This window comes from Bufo gargarizans, chromosome 1 (genome assembly GCF_014858855.1).
Source record: "Bufo gargarizans isolate SCDJY-AF-19 chromosome 1, ASM1485885v1, whole genome shotgun sequence".
Classification (NCBI taxonomy): Eukaryota; Metazoa; Chordata; class Amphibia; order Anura; family Bufonidae; genus Bufo; species Bufo gargarizans.
In genome coordinates, this window is record NC_058080.1 from 95,785,441 (window position 1) to 95,805,129 (window position 19,689).

Consider the following 19,689-nt stretch of genomic DNA (forward strand, 5'->3'; position numbering starts at 1 on the left):
TTAGTTGCCACTAGAGGGAGCTCCCAGCATACACATTTATGTAAATCCCAGTGAACTCAGCAATCTGAATGCAGGAAGCTCCCCCTAGTGGTGGCAGATAGCTAGAACTGCATTTATGCCTATGACATTATGAAGGGAAATATATCTAGTAATATTACTGTGTAATTGATAAACCTATCAAAATAGAGATTTTGTCTTTTATAGAAAGGTCATTCTCTTATCTGGAACCTGAAAATAGGAAAATTGTATTTTATTCACTGGTCTCTGGGTGATATGTGTGCTTCTTGAATGAAAAATATGTTATGAAAGTCAATATGTGTATTTCATAATGGTAATGTATTTCAATGACAGGGCCTTAAACAATATGGATGCTGTGTCTTCAATCGGGGCTTCTGGACTGACAGACATGAAGAAATTAGCCAAGTGGGCAGCAGAATCCAAGCTTGATCCCAATGATCCTAACAACGCAGCCCTTATGCAACTCATAATGGTGAGATATATGATGTACATTTACCTATAGCAACACTACAGTATACAAGTAATTTGGTGACTGGTGATTTTTAGATATTTATCCCTACAAATCCTCAAAATGTATTGTAATTTTATCTAAAGGGGTGTCTCACGACTAAATATAAATTTTCTTTCATACATTCAACAAGATTTTAATAATTTTAAAGATGCTCCAGTATCTACTGTATATATTGCTGTTAGATACTTGTTATGGCGCCCCCTGCTGTTTATTCCTTCTATGAACAGTCACATAATGGCCTAAATACTGGTGAGGAGAGGCTACTTGTAGTGCACTGACTGTGGCCTGTAAATCTGCAGGAATCTTTCCACTGCTCATGTACAACTTGATCCTAGTGGTGGGACTGAGCTACTGAGTATGTGTGACCACCAGCACTGAACCTAGGTGGACATTCTGACAGGGAATCAAAAGAACACCAGAGGCTGCCATAACAAGTACTTGACAGCAACATCTCTAGATGCAGGAATTTAGAAAATTCCATTAGATTTTTTTTTTTAGTAAAGAGTAAATTAATATTACTTTGTGTAACATCGCCTTTAATTTTCTGCTAAATATGTAAAAATGGGCTACAGTCCCACAGTGCTCCCTATATCAAAGTGCATGTTACGCTGTACTTCTACTATAATTTTTCAACTTTGGGCCCCAAAGGGTCATGAAATAGAAATGAAGATGCTCTAGATTTGTTTCATCAATCCGGCCTCCACTTTCTTATAAACTGTAGATTGCAAACAGTGGGGATGCGTATGTTCCTGAGTTCTTCAGACTTGAGCAGCTGCAGAAGGAATTTGACTTTGTGTCAGAAGAGGACCTCAGTAGATCCAAACGACTGCGTCTTCTACAGCTCCGAAACCAGGAAGTGGCAGAATTCCGCAACTACAAGATGGTGCCCATAAAGGAGCGAGAAATTCCAGACAAGATATTCACGGTAAAAGGATTCAGTGTATATGTGTGTGTGTGTGTGTATATGTGTGTATATAATATACCGTATATATACACACACATGCACTGAAACTTGGCTATATGGGTGAAGAAAGGACACCACAGTTTTTTAGTGATGGCACTCTGCATAGATGGATATGGAAAGGATGGAATAGATTTGACAGAATCTAACTAAAAGTGGGTTTCGCCCCATCACTGAGCACCAGATTATACTATTCAAGGGGAGTGCCAACCCATTTTTGTACATCTATATCGATCACTAGATATCATGTGATCTATATCCTTGATCAGCGGTCAGGTAAAAAAATATTTAATACTCACATCTGAGATCATATGAACTACAAGATCATGGTATCGCTGATAAATAGCCTCTTAAGGGGATTTATTTCCATGTGGCAGGTTTACTGCAAACATTTTTTTCTGCAAAAAATCAGTTCTATTTATCAGAAAAACTCCCTGGACCAACGACCCCTCTCTAGTAGCTATAGCCTGTAATATTATTACACTCCAGAAATACATCCAGGCCCCTCTTGAATTCCTTTATTGTACTCACCATCACCACCTCCTCCGGCAGAGAGTTCCATAGTCTCACTGCTCTTACCGTAAAGAATCCTCTTCTATGTTTGTGTACAAACCTTCTTTCCTCCAGACGCAGAGGATGTCCCCTCGTCACAGTCCTGGGGATAAATAGATGATGGGAAATATCTCTGTACTGACCCCTGATATATTTACACAGTGGTCCCTCAAGTTACAATATTAATTGGTTCCAGGAGGACCATTGTAAGTGGAGTAATCTGTTCCAAAGCCCCAAAATATGAGGATTTAAGAAAAATAAGCATATAACGAAGACAGATAAGACAAGTCCTTACATATGTCAGGAATAGCTGCTAACTAGCAACAAATACAGCTAGTTTACCAGAGAAGTGTCCTTGATTGATTGGATCTGAGTCAGACATTGTATGTTGAGCCTAGTTTCAACTTACGATGGGTCAGAAAGGACCATTGTATGTTGAAAATATTGTATCCTGAGGCCATTGTATCTTGAGGGATCACTGTACATTGTTATTAGATCTCCCCTCAGTCGTCTTTTTTCTAAAGTGAATAACCCTAATTTTGATAATCTTTCAGGGTACTGTAGTGCCCCATTCCAGTTATTACTTTAGTTGCCCTCCTCTGGACCCTCTCCAGCTCTGCTATGTCTGTCTTGTTTACAGGAGCCCAGAACTGTACACAGTACTCCATGTGTGGTCTGACCAGTAATTTGTAACATGGTAGGACTATGTTCTCATCATGGGCATCTATGCCCCTTCTGATGCAACCCATTATCTTATTGGCCTTGGCAGCAGCTGCCTGACACTGTTTTTTGCAGCTTAGTTTGCTGTTCACTAAAATTCCTAGATCCTTTTCCATGTCAGTGTTACCGAGTGTTTTACTATTTAGTATGTACGGGTGACTTGCATTATTCCTTCCCATGTGCATAACTTTACATTTGTCAGTGTTAAACCTCATCTTCCACTTCTCTGCCCAAGCCTGCAATCTATCCAGATCCCTCTGTAGCAGTATACTGTCCTCTTCTGTGTTAATTCAAGTGACCTTTTCTTATAGCTCTGCATTGCGCTATTCCTCTGTTATTCCTTCTGCATATCTATGAATAAATTAACTATTGGATTTTCTCTTTGTCAAAGAGGGTGTCCCCATACAATCTTATGCAGTCATCGTTGATTGGACAATATTAGACTGGTAACTAGTGTTGAGCAAAGCAAGCTTCAGATGCGAGATTCGAAGTCTCTTTGTTCAAAACTTCGGAATAATACTGTACAGAGATCTATCTCCATTCAGTATTAGAATGTATGGGCTCTGATGAGTCGAAGTTATTCACAAAGTCGCGAGTAGTAGTGGAAAACCACTTTAAAACTTGAAACTGAACTCTGCTTTGGTTCCAACTAGTACCATGGAGCCGAAGCCGAGTTAGGTTTTGAAGTGGTTTTCCACTTTAAAAATCAATTACCGAAGTTATTCAACTAAGTCACGTGCGACTTCGTGAATAACTAACGTTGGCTCATTGGAGCCCATACATTCTAACACTGTACAGAGACGGATCTCCGTACAGTATTATTCCGAAGTTTTGAGCGACGCGACTTCGGATGAAGCATCCAAAGCTCACTTTGGTCAAAACAACGTAACACCTAGTTGTCAGTTTATTCATACATTTCTAGTAGGGGTAACAGGGAAACATCATAACACAATTCTAACAAGAGATGGTTCACCACTGGTATTTCATGAACACGGCTATTCAGTAAAACAGACCTGTCGGGAGATAACAGCTCCCCAACAACAAGCCGCCTGCTCCTCTGCTCTACTGACGGCTTTAAATGAGAATGATCACAGCAGGAACTCAAGCGCCCTCTTGTGGTAGATCATCACTGTTGCTGAAATTTGAGCTCCTTGTGTGATCCTCTGCTGAACCAGTCCAACCCCACCTGCAAGTTACTGTATCTATCTGACTTTTACAGAACAGAAACATACATTGAAATATAAAGATTTGGATTTTTTGGGCTTGGTTTTTGGAATTCTGATTGTACTTTTTCTGGACTCTTCTAGGACTATGAGAAGAAATTGCAGGACCAGGATATGAGCACTGCAGAAACACACTTAGATACACATAGGATCATGGTGGCCAAATACCTCCACAAGGTAAATGCCCACTGACATCCGTAAGAGTCTGTACAGATGCAGCAGAGCCGAACAGGTTCTAATAATTTGTGCCACGTTCAGCTCTGCTGCATCTCACATCGTTATATTAATAAAATAAAAAAACAGGTTTGATTGACCACATGATCACCTCTTTATACCCAGTGACCAGGCTTTACATGGGACCACCGTACATGACAAAGAACAAGGTGGAGGTCATGAATGATGACCATTTACATGTACTATATGGCACATAATATAATTTTTTATTATTTTTGTCTGTCAGGTTAGGGAATCTGTGATAAACCGGTTCCTCATAGCGAAACATCATTATATTCTTTCGGACTTGGTTGTCGAAGAAGAGATCCCTAGTCTTGGGTAAGATGTATATAAATGTCTCAAAATGTACAAGGCGTCCCCAGTCATTGTTTTAATAGCGTAAAATGATTATGGAGCCTCCAACGATTTTGTCGGAAAACGTAATGAGCTCAAATAGAATTTGAAACCCAGTTTATGGTCCCATTACAAGCAGAGCACCCCTGATATACCTGTGTAAGACCCCAACCATGCTCTACGATCTAGTACATACCAGGAATTATTTTATATGGTGTCGTCAATCAAATGGGCTTCAAATCCGCTATACGAGCTGTATATTTTACAGAAGCTCTTAAAAGGGTTTTCCAAGCTTTTGTTTTCTACTGATGATCTATCCTCTGGATAGGTCATCATTATCTGATCGGTGGGGATCCAACACCTGGGACCCCCACTGATCAGCTGTCTGAGAAGGCAGCAGCGCTCCTTTTCGCAGCTTACCATGCACAGCGCCGTACATTGTATAGTGGCTGTGCTTGGTATTGCCAGGAATGTATAAAAAAAACTGGCAGAATAAATGATAAAAATGTTACTTTATTAAAGTTGTTTTTTTAGGAATATGCATTGATGGCCTTGGGATAGGACATATGTATGTCATCGGTGGGTGTCCAACCTCCAGGAACCCCACCGATCAGTAGAAAGATGAGGCCTCAGCACCTGCTGGAGCACCTCGCCCTTTTTACTGCCCCATGTGGCTGTGCCTTGTACTGCAGCTCATTCTCACGAGAATGTTTTATAGAGGCCTGAGAGCTTTGGGTATTTCACCACAAATTGATTGTCTTAGAGAAAATTCTGATGTTTCTTCAGGGATCATTATGGTTTGTAACGTGATAAAAAGTGATAAAAACTGAAACCCCATGGGGAGATTGTAGACACTTATATTATTAATCTCTGATGTGGGCTGGAGGGATCTTCTATTATTATAGTTTTCGATGTGATAATAACACTTTATTACTCTGCTTACTACCGTGCCATTTCATATTAAGGCTACATTCACCCGACGGTATCAGTTTTGTGGATCCGCAATTTGGTCTATGTGCATCCTGCACTTTTCGTGGGACCCGTTGTAAAAAAAATGCCTATTCTTGTCCCCAAAATGGACCAGAATAGGACTTGTCCTATTCCACGGATGCGGACCGCACACAGATGGCATCCGTGTACTGTCCGCATTTTTTACTGCGCCATAGAAAAGAATGGGTCTGCGTGCAATCAGCAAAAAATACTAATCGGACGCTGAACGAAAATACGGTAGTGTGAATGTAAGGTGTTGTCCAGGATGAGAAAAACATGGCTGCCTTTTTCCAAAAATAACACAACACCTGTGCATAGATGGTATGGCAGCTAAGCCCCATTCGTTTCAATGGAGCTTAGATGCAATACCGCACACAACCTGAGGACAGGTGTGGTGCTGTTTCTGGAAGAAGACAGGATTTCACAAATAATATAAAGTTATCCTGATTCTTAGTTGGGTAACTCGCCAGTATTAGACCGTATTCACATATGCACCATTTCTGCATGGATTGACTTCTTTTGTGTGTTTACGGCTTTTCAGTGTTTGGTATGAAAATATGATTTTTGAACATTTATAATGATTCCCTTCTTCCAGGTGTAAAGAGGATCTGCCAAAAACCTAAAATGCTTAACTTAATTAATAAAAATTATTAGTGCATGATTGTAGATTGATTATAAAGGTAAACCTTCAACCATTGCGTTTTTCTCATCAGAGTTTAAAGGAGTATTCCGACTGCTCATCTTGTTTTCCTCCCTTTTCCGGTTAAAGGTGTCCAAGGAGCCCAGTTCGCCCGATAGATTGGGAGGGGGGCTTTCTACTTTTGCCCCCGCACCTATGAGGAATTTATGACGCATCCTAATAATGGTTGGAATACCCCTTTAAAGTCCCCCACCTTCACAACACAAAAGAAAGGCCATAAGACAATGATGTTGTCTTTTTGTTTTTAAAAATGCTTTACAACCAGGAATAGTTATAATCATTTTTTGGGGAAAGCTGGGTGTGAGCTGCGGTTGTCGCACCACTCTCCCCGACCACAGAGCACCAAATTTAGGTCATACCCCACTGATTCATGCCACGGCTGAAACTGCAGACCGGCAATTAGATTTTCTGTCATTTAGATAGACGCCATCCTCCTAAGCTGTGAGATTCAGTATCGCTGACATTTTCTCTCTTCTGTTATTCTGCACTCATTTTCTCCATATGTGTCCGGACGTCATATTGATCTGTATTTGTACTCTCTTACTTCCGCTTTGCCTTTTATACTAAGTTCTAATGGCTCCGGGTATGGTATCCATCGTTGCTCTACTCTTCATTTAGTGCACTGGCAATGAACCAAGGGTGTAGTCAGATCTACCACCTCCACCACCGCTGTGCTGTACACGTAAATGGCAATGCCCATGTATCCCTCCCTGCATTATGCTCCCATTGCGGCATCGTCGGGCGCACTACTTGGGGTTTGTTGTGAAGCAACAAGGGCACAGGGCCCCTTTTAGTGATATGGTAGTTTATGGTACCCAGGTGTAGGAATGCCAGAGTGGTGTAGGGTGGCCTAAATGTCCCTTAATAGTGTTGCACGTGTCACGATGCTCCTACCTGGATATGCTGGAACCAAAGCCGTGGCTTTCTGAAACGCAGAAAAAGGGGGTAGTAGTAGTAGGGGATGAAGAATAAATTGAGTCCAGATCTTGTGATGTAGTTCCTGAAATAAACGTTTCTCCAAATGATTTACAGGCTTTGTCTTGGTTTCCAGCAGGCTTTGGCATTAACTGTGGCACGCCAACTCCTCTCTGCTACGTCTGTTGCTCTCTGGCTCTGCTGTGCTAACAGGCTGGCTATAGTAGAACTCAGCTCCTTCTTTAGGCTGTACTTCACTTTCTGTGGTCTGGTCTGTCTCTAGCTTTATCCAGGGAACACTTTACTCCTGGTTTCTGAGGCTCTATGCTTATCAAGCTGGTCCAGACAGTGCTCGTCCAGCAGGGACGGGCTCCTGCTTCCTTCCCCTAGCAGGGGGTAAGCTCAACTCCCTTCTAAGTAGAACTCCCCCCCCCCCCCTCCCTGCAGCAAGTGGGACACGCCCACCACACCACAGATGGCTGTGTTAGAATGGAATAGAAAGCTCCATTCTCTGTAAGATAGCTCTGCCATCTATGCTGCCACCTGCTGGTGAACCAGGCATATGACACTCGAACAGTTACAAAATAGGAAATATGAATACACATTGTGCAGGACCTGGAAATCAATACATAGGATGACACGTGGTTAACCATAGGAGACAGTAGCAAGGTGCAATGGTGGTAATGCTCCTCTGGGGCGTTAGACCATCACTGGGCTGTTGCCCCCAATATCGCCCCCTTGGTTATTGCCTGTGTAGGAGTAAGTACAAAATTACTTCCATAAAGTTGTCATAAAATGTAATGAGACTGTAATAGAGTCCTGAAAAGGCTCGGCAGCTCATCCATTTCTTCATATCCATTAGTAGGAGACTGACTCCCATCAAGGTTCCGGACATAGATGAGGAGTCCCATTCTCACTCTGTAGGTCATGGTACATTGAGGATAATGAGGGTTTTCCTCTCATATTTCTTAGTTCTATGAAATTTTTGGGTTTTATCCCATGGAGCCGGGATGATTTGGATCCCAGCGCTGATAATGGTTTTATGTAATATCATAAAATCTGGGTAATTTTGGGTAATAGTCCAGTGCTTTACATTGTAGTCACCGATTATTATAATGTCGTCATGTCCCAATTACAGCTTTATGTGACTTTATGGTGGTGTTTTGTACCATAGTGATAATTAGTATCAGTCCCATACTGCAGTCCTCAGAGATGCCGCTCAGACAGTGCTCTTCACCCTGTAGCTCACCAGATGTTGTAAAACTACAACTCCCAGCATTCACGGGCATTTCAGGAAAGCTGGGATTTTTATTTGTTTGCAACAGTTGGAGAGGCATGCTTTGAAGACCACTGATCTGGAAAATGGTTTGGAAGATGCCTGAATTAGTGAACATTCACATCACTGTTTAGCTTTCCGTTCTTCTGATCCGTCAGAAGTAGAGAGACAGAAAAAAAAACGGGATCCTGTAAAAAAACGGATCCTGTTGCATCAGTTGTCATCCGTTTGAGCCATTTCTGTCTGAGACCTGTTTTTTAGACTGGGGAGGGGGGAGAAAACGGATCTCAGATGGAAATGGCTAAAATGGATGACAACTGATGCAACAGGATCCTGTTTTTTTTTTTTCTGTCTCTCTACTTCTGACGGATCGGAAGAACGGGAAGCTAAATGATGATGTGAATGTACCCTTATTATAAGAATCCTATATTGGGGTGGACAGCGAAATTAGAAGAAAAAAAAAACAGCAGGTGATGTTAGGGTACTTTCACACTAGCGTTATTATTTTCCGGTATTGAGATCAGTCATAGGGTCTCAATACCGGAAAAAAAAACTTCAGTTTTGTGCCCATTTATTGTCAATGGGAACAAAACGTAACCGAACAGAACACTAAACTAACTTCCTCCTAGAGAGGAAGAGATGGTGCCAGCCCTGCCAGCCACTAGACATCCTCCCATCCCATACACAGTCTATGGGACAAGTAATACAGTGACATTGCAATTTAACCACTTGCAGTGGGGACACTGCATGAATATTCAGACTTTCCAGAAAGAGATACAACCTGAGAAAAGGCCGAATACAATTTTTTTCACGAAGCCAATCATCTGCTAGGAGCTGCATGTCACTGCAGTATCTTTTATTTCATGGTATCTGCTCCACCCATGACAACCCAATCTCACATCAACCATCTATGACCACAGTGTCATCTCCCACCGGCTCTGCCAATAAATAATTGGGAAACAAATGGCCTGCAAATTGCGATATGTTCATTACTTTCTTATACTGGGCTTTGTCCATTCAGTTGTACTGCTCCAAACCATCTCCAGGGGGCTCCACTGAGGACTGCTGCATAGCTAGACATGTAGTGATATCACAGGAAATATTCAGACCATTAATGGTTTCTGCTCCCATCTCAGGATCCTGGGAATGGATCTCTTCAAGTTAGCCGAGCCAAAACGTCCACTGAAGCCTAGGAGAAAAGAGCGGAAGAAGGTCACCGCCCAGAACTTGTCTGATGGGGACATTAAAGTCCTGGTGAACGTCATCCGTGCTTATGACATACCAGTGAGAAAACCAACGACCAGGTGAGAAAACTGTGTGAAAATCCTTTCCATTCACCTGAAGGCGGCTTGTAGAAATCCATGTGCTTACCATTAAAACTACCCCTTTCACAAGAATAAACCGACTTTCAGCTGCAGAAATTTCTGCAACAAAATCTGCCACATGTGAAGGCACAAGCTTACTAAACCATTCAAGAAATCTTATCACGTCACAGTGACATCACATCTAATAGCACCGCCATCTAGCTGTACCCTTGCTCAAAGAAAAGTTGAAGCTTTAGGGCTGTTTCCTGTGCGGGAATCGCGCTCCGTGTGAGTGTGTGATTCCCCTTTATGGACACTGCTCTTTTCGCAAGAGCGCATGGCATTATACTGATTTATAATGCTGTGTGTCTCTGCTTGACCTGTATCTACTCAATTATACTGACATGATTCTGTCATGCAGAGACACACAGCATTATAAATCAGTATAATACCATGTACTCCTGCTAAACGAGCAGTGTCCTTAATGGGAAATCGCACTCGCACAGGACACGCTCATCTGAAACAGCCCTTAGAGAAATAATAACCCTAATAACTAAGAAAGATAACTTGGACCCACGTATGCCAAAAGAAAGATACCGCCATATCTGTTCATCAGACAAATGCACTTACATCTAATAAGAGCTCACTTACCGGACATACTGATTCATGTTGTGAGGCAGACTTAAAAAAAAATAAAAAATCGCTCTGAAAAGGTTAAAGGTCATATAATTACTAATTCCAGTCCGCCCCCAGGGGCCAGAAATTGCAGAGCGTGCGGGCCACAGTGTATGGGAAGGGGGATGATCTGAAGTTTACACTGCATATTAATGTAATTCCCCCCCCCCCCAAACACCTTTCCATAAGTGGGCATAAAGGGCCTTTGGTGGGGTTTGGGATGCCCCAATTTTACCACCCTGCACATTGGTAAGTATGGGAACACCCAATACCATCAGTATGTATGGGGTGAATTGTGAATCTGCACAGGAACATTATTTTCTACACCAATGTTAAGCCTCATTTATTAAAACTGTCTAAAAGAAAAGGCTAGTCTCTGTTTACCCTAGCAACCAATCACAGCGCAGCTTGCATGTTACCAGAGCAGTTTAAGAAATGAAAGCTGAGCTCTTATTGGTTGCCATGGGCAACCAGGCTATTTTCTCTTTTAGACAGTTTTGATAACCGATACATGTACCAAGCACAATGTAATTTTCTGACTTTTATTTAATTATAATACGTGTCTATATCCACATAACCAGGTTCAGGCGCTGACACATAAGCAAGTGTCTTTGTATATCTTCCCACTATTTAAAGGGGGAGTTCATGTTCCCACAAATACACCAGTATGCGTTTAATGGCAGATAGTAGTGAAAGTAAACATTCCCATGCACCTCTATGGAGGGGAATACACATGAATGTCATTTACCAAAATAATCAGATTACTCCTAAAATTCTGTAGCCGTCCGGTGATATAATTACTGATACAAATCTGTGTGGCTCACTAATACATACGTATGGGAAGAGAACTTATTGGTCGAGTTGTTAAAAGGTCTGATGTTTCTGGGAATGCTGGATGACCTCTAATGGGGCGTTGGTGACCGCTCCAATAGGAGCTTTAAAAGTGAAGATATAGGTTGGGTGGTGCACGGCAAAGGGATTTTCTCCTTAAGGCCTCATGCACACGAACGGAATTTGTTACTGTGTCAGTTCCGTTTTTTTTGCAGATAGGATGCGGACCCATTCATTTCACTGGGTCCGCAAAAAAATGCAGACAGCACACCGTGTGCTGTCCGCATCCGTATGTCCGTTCCGTAGCCCCACAAAAAATATAGAGCATGTCCTATTATTCTCTGTTTTGCAGACAAGGATAGGCATTGTTACAACGGATCCACAAAAAAAAACTATGCAATACGGATGTCAAAATCATGTCACCTGTATTTTTTTGAGGATCCGTATTTTGCAGGCCGCAAAACGCATACGGATCGTGTGAATGTAGCCTTAAAATGGAAAAAAATTGGGAAAAAAGGGAATTGCCATTAAAGTATGGTAAAAATGTACTTGCGTATCTTTATTAAAAAGGACCTGTCCCCTCTCCTGACATGTCTGTTTTAGTAACTACTTAAATTCCTCATGCAAGGAGTTTATGAATAAAGGTACAGCTGGAGGTTACCAGTTGGAGGTGTGCCCTTGCACATTCTGACACGATCCAGTCAGTGATGCCAGTGTTATACTATGCAGGGACACACCTCATCTGATATCACCCAGCTGGACCTTTATTCATAAACTTATAGAAGGAATAATTCGCAGTGCAAATCTTACCTGATGGCAATCAATGTATGGATTTAAGCAGGATGGGAATTGCATGACCCCTTTCCTGTCTACCTTTCCAAATTCTCTTTCTGCAGAATCTATGGCTGGCAATATTAATCTTGCAATGGTGGCCGTAATTTCCAACCGAGTGATACAGGTTTAAACTATGGCTGGCCAGGTTGTGTCCCCGTGTTTTAGCAATGTTCCCCTCACAGCAGTAAAGTCTATCAGCTTTGATCAGCAAATACCTTACTGACTGACTCCATCGCTTGGCCATGCAGATTCTGGACCGCCTTTGTTCATTCCTTTATCTCTCTCTGGAATACTGTAGTCCAGTCCTGTGAGGAGTGGAGAGAACATGGAGCTTCCGCTTACTTCCTCAAATACACTAACTAGACTGAGCTTGATGCAGATCCACACCTAACTTCTTTGAGGGGCTGAGGCAAGGAAATTAACCCTGTCCCATCCATGCAAAATCTATATTGGGTCATTATAAAGTTTGAACATATAAAATAGCACTAAATAACATTGCATATTATTATACAACAAGAACAGATTGCTCGTTTGCGGTTCGCCGAATGGGGGAACATATGGCGATGTCCACCGGCGCCATATTATTTTACATTGTGAAGGACTTTGATCAATGACACATCCATCAGGTGGTACAGGACAGCCAATTGAGAGGTTTCAGCACATGGACAAACCCCCTACCTTATAAATAAACCCGATCTGGCCGCCATTTTACATTCAGTCTTTTGCCAGTGTAGGGAGAGGTTGCTGTGTGGAGCAGGGACAGGCTGTTAGGGACACCAAACGCTAGCTAATAGGGCCACAAAAGTCCCTTTAAGGACTGGTATAGGTGTGCTATCGATAGGTGTGACTTACTGAGTGGTGTGATATACTTATAATATACTTTCTAACATAGAAAGTATATTATAGTGCATTTGTATTGTGCAGCAGTTGTGTGCGGTTCTGCTGAGATACCGCAGCTATACAGAGGGACAAACACAATTAGAACAAATCATTTCTACTGGTGTGATATACCAGTTGCCCCCCAAAAATACTGATTGAAGCCGGGGTGTTATATACCAATAATATACTTTCTATATAGTGTATTTGGGTAGTGCAGCATTGGTTTGCGGTTTAGCTGCGTTACCTCAGCTACAGATAGCGACAAACACCATTGGAACAAATAATTTCTACTGGTGTGAAATACCAGTAGCCCCCTAAAAAAACTGAATGAAGAAGGGGTGTTATATACAAATAATATTCTTTCTATATAGTGCATTTGGGTAGTGCAGCATTTGTTTGCAGTTTTGCTGCGTTACCGCATCTACACAGAGTGCCAAACGCTATTGGAACAAATAATTTCTACTGGTGTGATATACCAGTTGCCTCCCAAAAAACTGATTGAAGCAGGGGTGTTAAATACCAATTATATACTTTCTATATAGTGCATTTGGGTAATGCAGCATTTGTTTGCAGTTTTGCTGCGTTACCTCAGCTACAGATAGTGACAAACGACATTGGTACAAATAATTTCTACTGGTGTGATATACCAGTTGCCCCCCCATCCCCCCCAAAAAGTGAAAAAAAGTGGCCTACAGTAAAATTTGTTATCCATTGACCGCATAATGTACCTCGAGCCACATACTCACAATTTATTGTGACTGCCTATTTTTAAGGCCCGTACTCCTGTGGCCTAAAATAAAAAAATTCTAGGCTCCAACAGGGCACATTTCAGAGAATTTCTCTTTAAGATGCATAAAAATGTCCCCTAATTAAGATACATATTTTTTTGTTGGAATTTTTGCCATTGATCCCCCTCTGGTCTGTCACTGTCCATGTTGTGGGACTATTTGTACACTTCTACTAAGTATTTGGTGGCTGTAAATACAGACGTGGACAAAATTGTTGGTACCCTTTGGTCAATGAAAGAAAAAGTCACAATGGTCACAGAAATAACTTTAATCTGACAAAAGTAATAATAAATTAAAATTCTATAAATGTTAACCAATGAAAGTCAGACATTGTTTTTCAACCATGCTTCAACAGAATTATGTAAAAAAATAAACTCATGAAACAGGCATGGACAAAAATGATGGTACCCCTAGAAAACACAGAACATAATGTGACCAAAGGGACATGTTAATTCAAGGTGTGTCCACTAATTAGCATCACAGGTGTCTACAACCTTGTAATCAGCCATTGGGCCTATATATATGGCTCCAGGTAATCACTGTGTTGTTTGGTGATATGGTGTGTACCACACTCGACATGGACCAGAGGAAGCAAAGGAAAGAGCTGTCTCAAGAGATCAGAAAGAAAATTATAGACAAGCATGTTAAAGGTAAAGGCTATAAGACCATCTCCAAGCAACTAGATGTTCCTGTGAGTACAGTTGCACATATTATTCATAAGTTTAAGATCCATGGGACTGTAGCCAACCTCCCTGGACGTGGCCGCAGGAGGAAAATTGATGACAAATCTAAGAGACGGATAATCCGAATGGTAACAAAAGAGCCTAGAAAGACTTCTAAAGAGATTCAAGGTGAACTTCATGCTCAAGGAACATCAGTGTCAGATCGCACCATCCGTCGTTGTTTGAGCCAAAGTGGACTACATGGGAGACGACCAAGGAGGACACCATTGTTGAAAACGAATCATAAAAAAGCAAGACTGGAATATGCCAAACTACATGTTGACAAGCCACAAAGCTTCTGGGAGAATGTCCTGTGGACAGATGAGACAAAAATCGAAGTTTTTGCCAAGGCACATCAGCTGTATGTTCACAGACGAAAAAATGAAGCATATCAAGAAAAGAACACTGTCCCTACTGTGAAACATGGAGGAGGCTCTGTTATGTTCTGGGGCTGCTTTGCTGCGTCTGGCACAGGGTGTCTTGAATCTGTGCAGGGTACAATGAAATCTCAAGACTATCAAGGAATTCTAGAGAGAAATGTACTAGCCAGTGTCAGAAAGCTTGGTCTCAGTCGCAGGTCATGGGTCTTGCAACAGGACAATGACCCAAAACACACCGCTAAAAACACCCAAGAATGGCTAAGAGGAAAAAATTGGACTATTCTAAAGTGGCCTTCTATGAGCCCTGACCTCAATCCTATTGAGCATCTTTGGAAGGAGCTGAAACATGCAGTCTGGAAAAGGCACCCTTCAAACCGGACACAACTGGAGCAGTTTGCTCATGAGGAGTGGGCCAAAATACCTGCTGAGAGGTGCAGATGTCTCATTGACAGTTACAGGAAGCGTTTGATTGCAGTGATTGCCTCAAAAGGTTGCGCAACAAAATATTAAGTTAGGGGTACCATCATTTTTGTCCATGCCTGTTTCATGAGTTTATTTTTTTACATAATTCTGTTGAAGCATGGTTGAAAAACAATGTCTGACTTTCATTGGTTAACATTTATAGAATTTTAATTTATTATTACTTTTGTCAGATTAAAGTTATTTCTGTGACCATTGTGACTTTTTCTTTCATTGACCAAAGGGTACCAACAATTTTGTCCACGTCTGTATAAGCTGAAGGTTTGCAGTTCGCGGACATTTGATTGCGTTCGTGAACCGTCCCGGCCAATGTTCGTCCATCACTAACTTTGATGCTCCGAGTCTTCTGGTAGCACCTTGTTCTCTCTCTTGCTGTATAAGCATATTCTGATTACATTACTGAATTTACAATTGTAAGGAGATTTTAAAATTGCCATGTCCGTGTATAAATATACATATATTTTTATTCCTTCCTAGTAAACCAGCGCTGCCGTCCAGGTCAGCAAGATCATTTAATGAGATGTTCACAGCGTCTGCTTCCCCTCAAGGACAGGCCCAGACACCAGAGTGGTCGGTTAACCAGGTAACTAATGAACCATTTCAATCATTATTAACTTACGGTATTTTTAATAACAAAATGAGTTAATTATCTCTAATTTAGTCAAATTGCCACTAGGACAACTATGTGCCCGCTCCAGGATCTCGCCCTTAAATTGGGGGTACTGTATGTGTGACAGTTACCAGATAATCTTCTTTTGCCTAAATAGTACACTTTCTTATACCCTTACATTTATATGTGCTGAACGGACACACCAATGTGAAGATATTTGCGCATTATTTGTGAGCGATTACATTGTGCATCACATAATATCTCTCCATTGTATTTAATATGATTTCAGGTACTGGTCCGGCCTTTTGTAGAGGTTTCCTTCCAGCGCACAGTGTGCCAGACTTCAACAGCTGATGGTCCAAACCCAAACTGGAATGAAGAACTGGAGCTGCCATTCAGGTAAATAATGCTGCCATATGGGGATAACCAGCAGCAACTTGTTAAAAAGACAATCATATGGGATTTTGGCTTAAAGACTTACACCACATGCAGACCATAGCTTGAACCTGAAGGGCTGACTTCTAATACGATAACAGGGGAACGGTAGAGAATTTGGATTCCATACATTTCCAGATTTATTATAAGAGCGCCATTAAAATAATACACACTCACGCAACCACAAGAAAATTATTTCTAAAACTATACAAATAAGACTGGCGCAATCAGTTTCCATTGTTCTAGGAGCAGAACAATGGAAAAAACAGAAGGGCCAGATCCAGCACATTCCGGCCCCATTGAAACTGAATTGCGGAACAGATGTGGACCCGTTTTGCGAACGTGTGAATTGACCCTAAAGGGGTTGTGCACCCACGACATATTGATGACCTATCCTCAGGATGGGTCATTAATAACTGGTGGGATTTTGACTCCCCCACGATCAGCTGTTTGAAGAGAAGACAGCGCTTGTGCGAGAGCTACTCCCTCTTCAAGAATACACTGAGCTTCATCTCAGAAGTCTCAGCAGCGCAGTGTAATTACAAGTGTTTGTTCCAAGCACTTGTCATTACACTGCGCTGTCGCTGCAAACAAGACGACGCGCAGTGTAATATTGAAGAGAAAAAAGTGCTCGTACGAGCGCTGCTTCCTCTTCAAACAGCTGATTGGCGGGAGTGTCAGGAGTCAAACCCCCACCGATCAGATATTGATGTACTGGCTGCACAACCCCTTGAAAGGGCGTCTGTCAGCAGTTTTGTACCTATGACACTGGCTGACCTGTTACATATGAGCTTGGCGGCTGAAGGCATCTGGGTTTGTCCCATGTTCATATGTGTCCACATTGCTGAGAAAAATGTGGTTTTAATATATGCAAATGAGTCTCTAGAAGCAACAGGGGCGTTGCCGTTACGCCTACAGGCTCTGCTTTCTCTGCAACTGCCGCACCCTCTCCACTTTGATTCACAAGGCCGGGCAGGCGTAAAGATGTTTCCACTGCCTGGCCCTGTCAATAGTGAAGAGTTTGTAGAGAGAGCTGAGCCTCTAGGTGTAACGGCAACGCCTCCGTTGCTCCTAGAGGCTCATTTGCATATATTAAAACATAATTTTCTCAGCAATACAGGCACATATGAACATGGGACCAACACTGATGTCTTCAGCTGCCAATTGCACATGCAACAGGTCAGTCAGTGTCATAGGTACAAAACTGCTGACAGATGCCCTTTAAGTAACACTGGTATGCACAACCAGAGGATGGTCGATGCTTAGATCCAGGATTTTTATGCCAAGTTTCATAGACCCTGCTGTGACAGTCCTGATGAAGATGGGGACGAAATGTTGAATTTGCCCCCACTATAATCCTGCCCTGCTCCTTTCCTTTCCATGACTTGACCTGCTGCGGTACATCTCATCGGACGCGGTTTTTCCTTCTTCTAGGGCTCCCAATGGTGATTACAGCACAGCCAGTTTACAGTCTGTAAAGGACGATGTTTTCATCAATGTCTTTGATGAAGTTTGCTTTGATATATTAGAGGTAAGGTATAAGCAGCGCTATGTGAATATACAGCATCAGATTATCGTAACAATCCGCCATTACCATTGACAAGGTTCCAGTAAAGTAATGATTTATTGCTATATTTCAGGATGATCGCGAGAGAGGAAGTGCAATCCACACCCGAGTGGAGAGACACTGGCTCGGATCCATCCGAATTCCATTTACTACAATCTATTTCCAGGCCAGGGTAGGTGCATTCACAAATTAGCTTCTTGGCAGGAGACAGACCGCAAGAAGAGCAATAACATGATATATTGAAGATAAGGGGAAATCTTGAAAACTGTGACCAGGTTCTTAAAGGGGTTGCCGTTAAAGCAATTTTTATTTTATTTTTTTATAATTAAATCAGACAGTTTTCCAGCATTCTTTCTGTCCTAATTACTCCCAGTTTTCAGTATGTCTGCTTGCTGCCATTTGAGAGGAACACACGTGGCGGCAGGATGTCCTGCACACATCGCTGAGCTGCTAGCGTCCCTCATATCATTACTAGCGGTGACTGTACGGCTAGAAGTCAAAATGGTACTGGTAGAATACAGCGGACCATAGTATATTCACAGTGTATTCACAAGAGTAGCGCTCACTGCCGTTCATCAGGCCACGGAGATCTTAACTACCGTATTTTTCATCTTATAAGACGCACCCAGGTTTTAGAGGAGGAGGAGGAGGATAAGAAAAAAAATATTGTTTATTAGACCTCAGCTCAGAGCCTCAATGTTAATAAGACCCCAATAAGACCTCTGATTAGACCCCAATGTGAATGACCCCCCCAGACCTCTGATCAGAGCCCCAATATGAATAAGAATCTGCCCATTCAGACCTCAGATCAGACCCCAGATAACATCCCCATTATAAATACCCCCCCACACTCAGCCCTCAGATCAAACCCCGAATGTGAACGACCCGCAGACCTCAGTATAGACTCTTTTTGCTCAGAGAAAATAAAATTTTAAAAAAATCTACTTACTTCTCCTGCTCTGGCCGCCGCCTCCACTCCCAGGATCGAGCTCCATCTTTCTGCCGCGCGCTCTGCTCTGACCCAACGCGCACAGCGTGACGCCACAGAGCGCTGTTGTCCTCACGCTGTGCGCAGTCACAATATAGTCGGCAACAGATGACCATATACTGGTAAGTACAGAGCCCGGGGAGCACTGCATTCACCGCTTAGTGGTCCTCCAGTACTAATGAGCGCTTCCATAATGGAGGTGCTCATTAGTATTCGCCCCATACAACGCACTTTTTTCCCCCCAAAATGTGTGGAAAATGCCAGCGTGTCTTATGGAACGAAAAATACGGTACAATATGTGCCCAATGGATTTGTTCAATGCTGCAGAAATGTTTTTGTGCCATTTTGGCTACTAGTAGTATGGACTTGTAGCTGTAATATGCTGCCTTTGCATAGAGTAGCATATTAGGGTGACCCATCTGCTTTATTAAAGGGGTTGTCTCCCTTCACTAAGTGGTATTTATCATGTAGAGAAAGTTAATAAAAACTACTTACTAATGTATTGTGATTGTCTATATTGTCTTCTTTGCTGGCTGGATTCATTTTTCCATCACATTATATACTGCTCGTTTCCATGGTTACGACCACCCTGCAATCCAGCAGCTGTGGTTGGGAACTCCTGCTGTCCCAACCACCAGAGAGGCCAGTGCCTTTTCCTACAAAGTACTCGCACAACCACCGCTGTTGGATTGCAGGGTGGTCGTAAACACCTGGATACGAGAAGTGTATAACGTTATGGAAAAATGAAACATGCCAGCAAAGG

The 19,689-nt window shown here is 42.2% G+C and overlaps 1 protein-coding gene across 1 annotated transcript in view; it reads left to right on the top strand.

Moving 5' to 3' along the window:
• CC2D2A (coiled-coil and C2 domain containing 2A) overlaps positions 1-19,689 on the top strand; it is a 90,342-nt gene that overhangs the window by 52,957 nt on the left and 17,696 nt on the right. Inside the window, exons 19-27 of the mRNA XM_044296771.1 lie at positions 352-490; positions 1,251-1,454; positions 4,070-4,162; positions 4,446-4,537; positions 9,570-9,737; positions 15,804-15,909; positions 16,226-16,335; positions 17,806-17,902; positions 18,012-18,110. Of these exons, the coding sequence (XP_044152706.1) occupies positions 352-490; positions 1,251-1,454; positions 4,070-4,162; positions 4,446-4,537; positions 9,570-9,737; positions 15,804-15,909; positions 16,226-16,335; positions 17,806-17,902; positions 18,012-18,110 (1,108 nt within the window). The remainder of the gene's footprint in view (positions 1-351; positions 491-1,250; positions 1,455-4,069; positions 4,163-4,445; positions 4,538-9,569; positions 9,738-15,803; positions 15,910-16,225; positions 16,336-17,805; positions 17,903-18,011; positions 18,111-19,689) is intronic.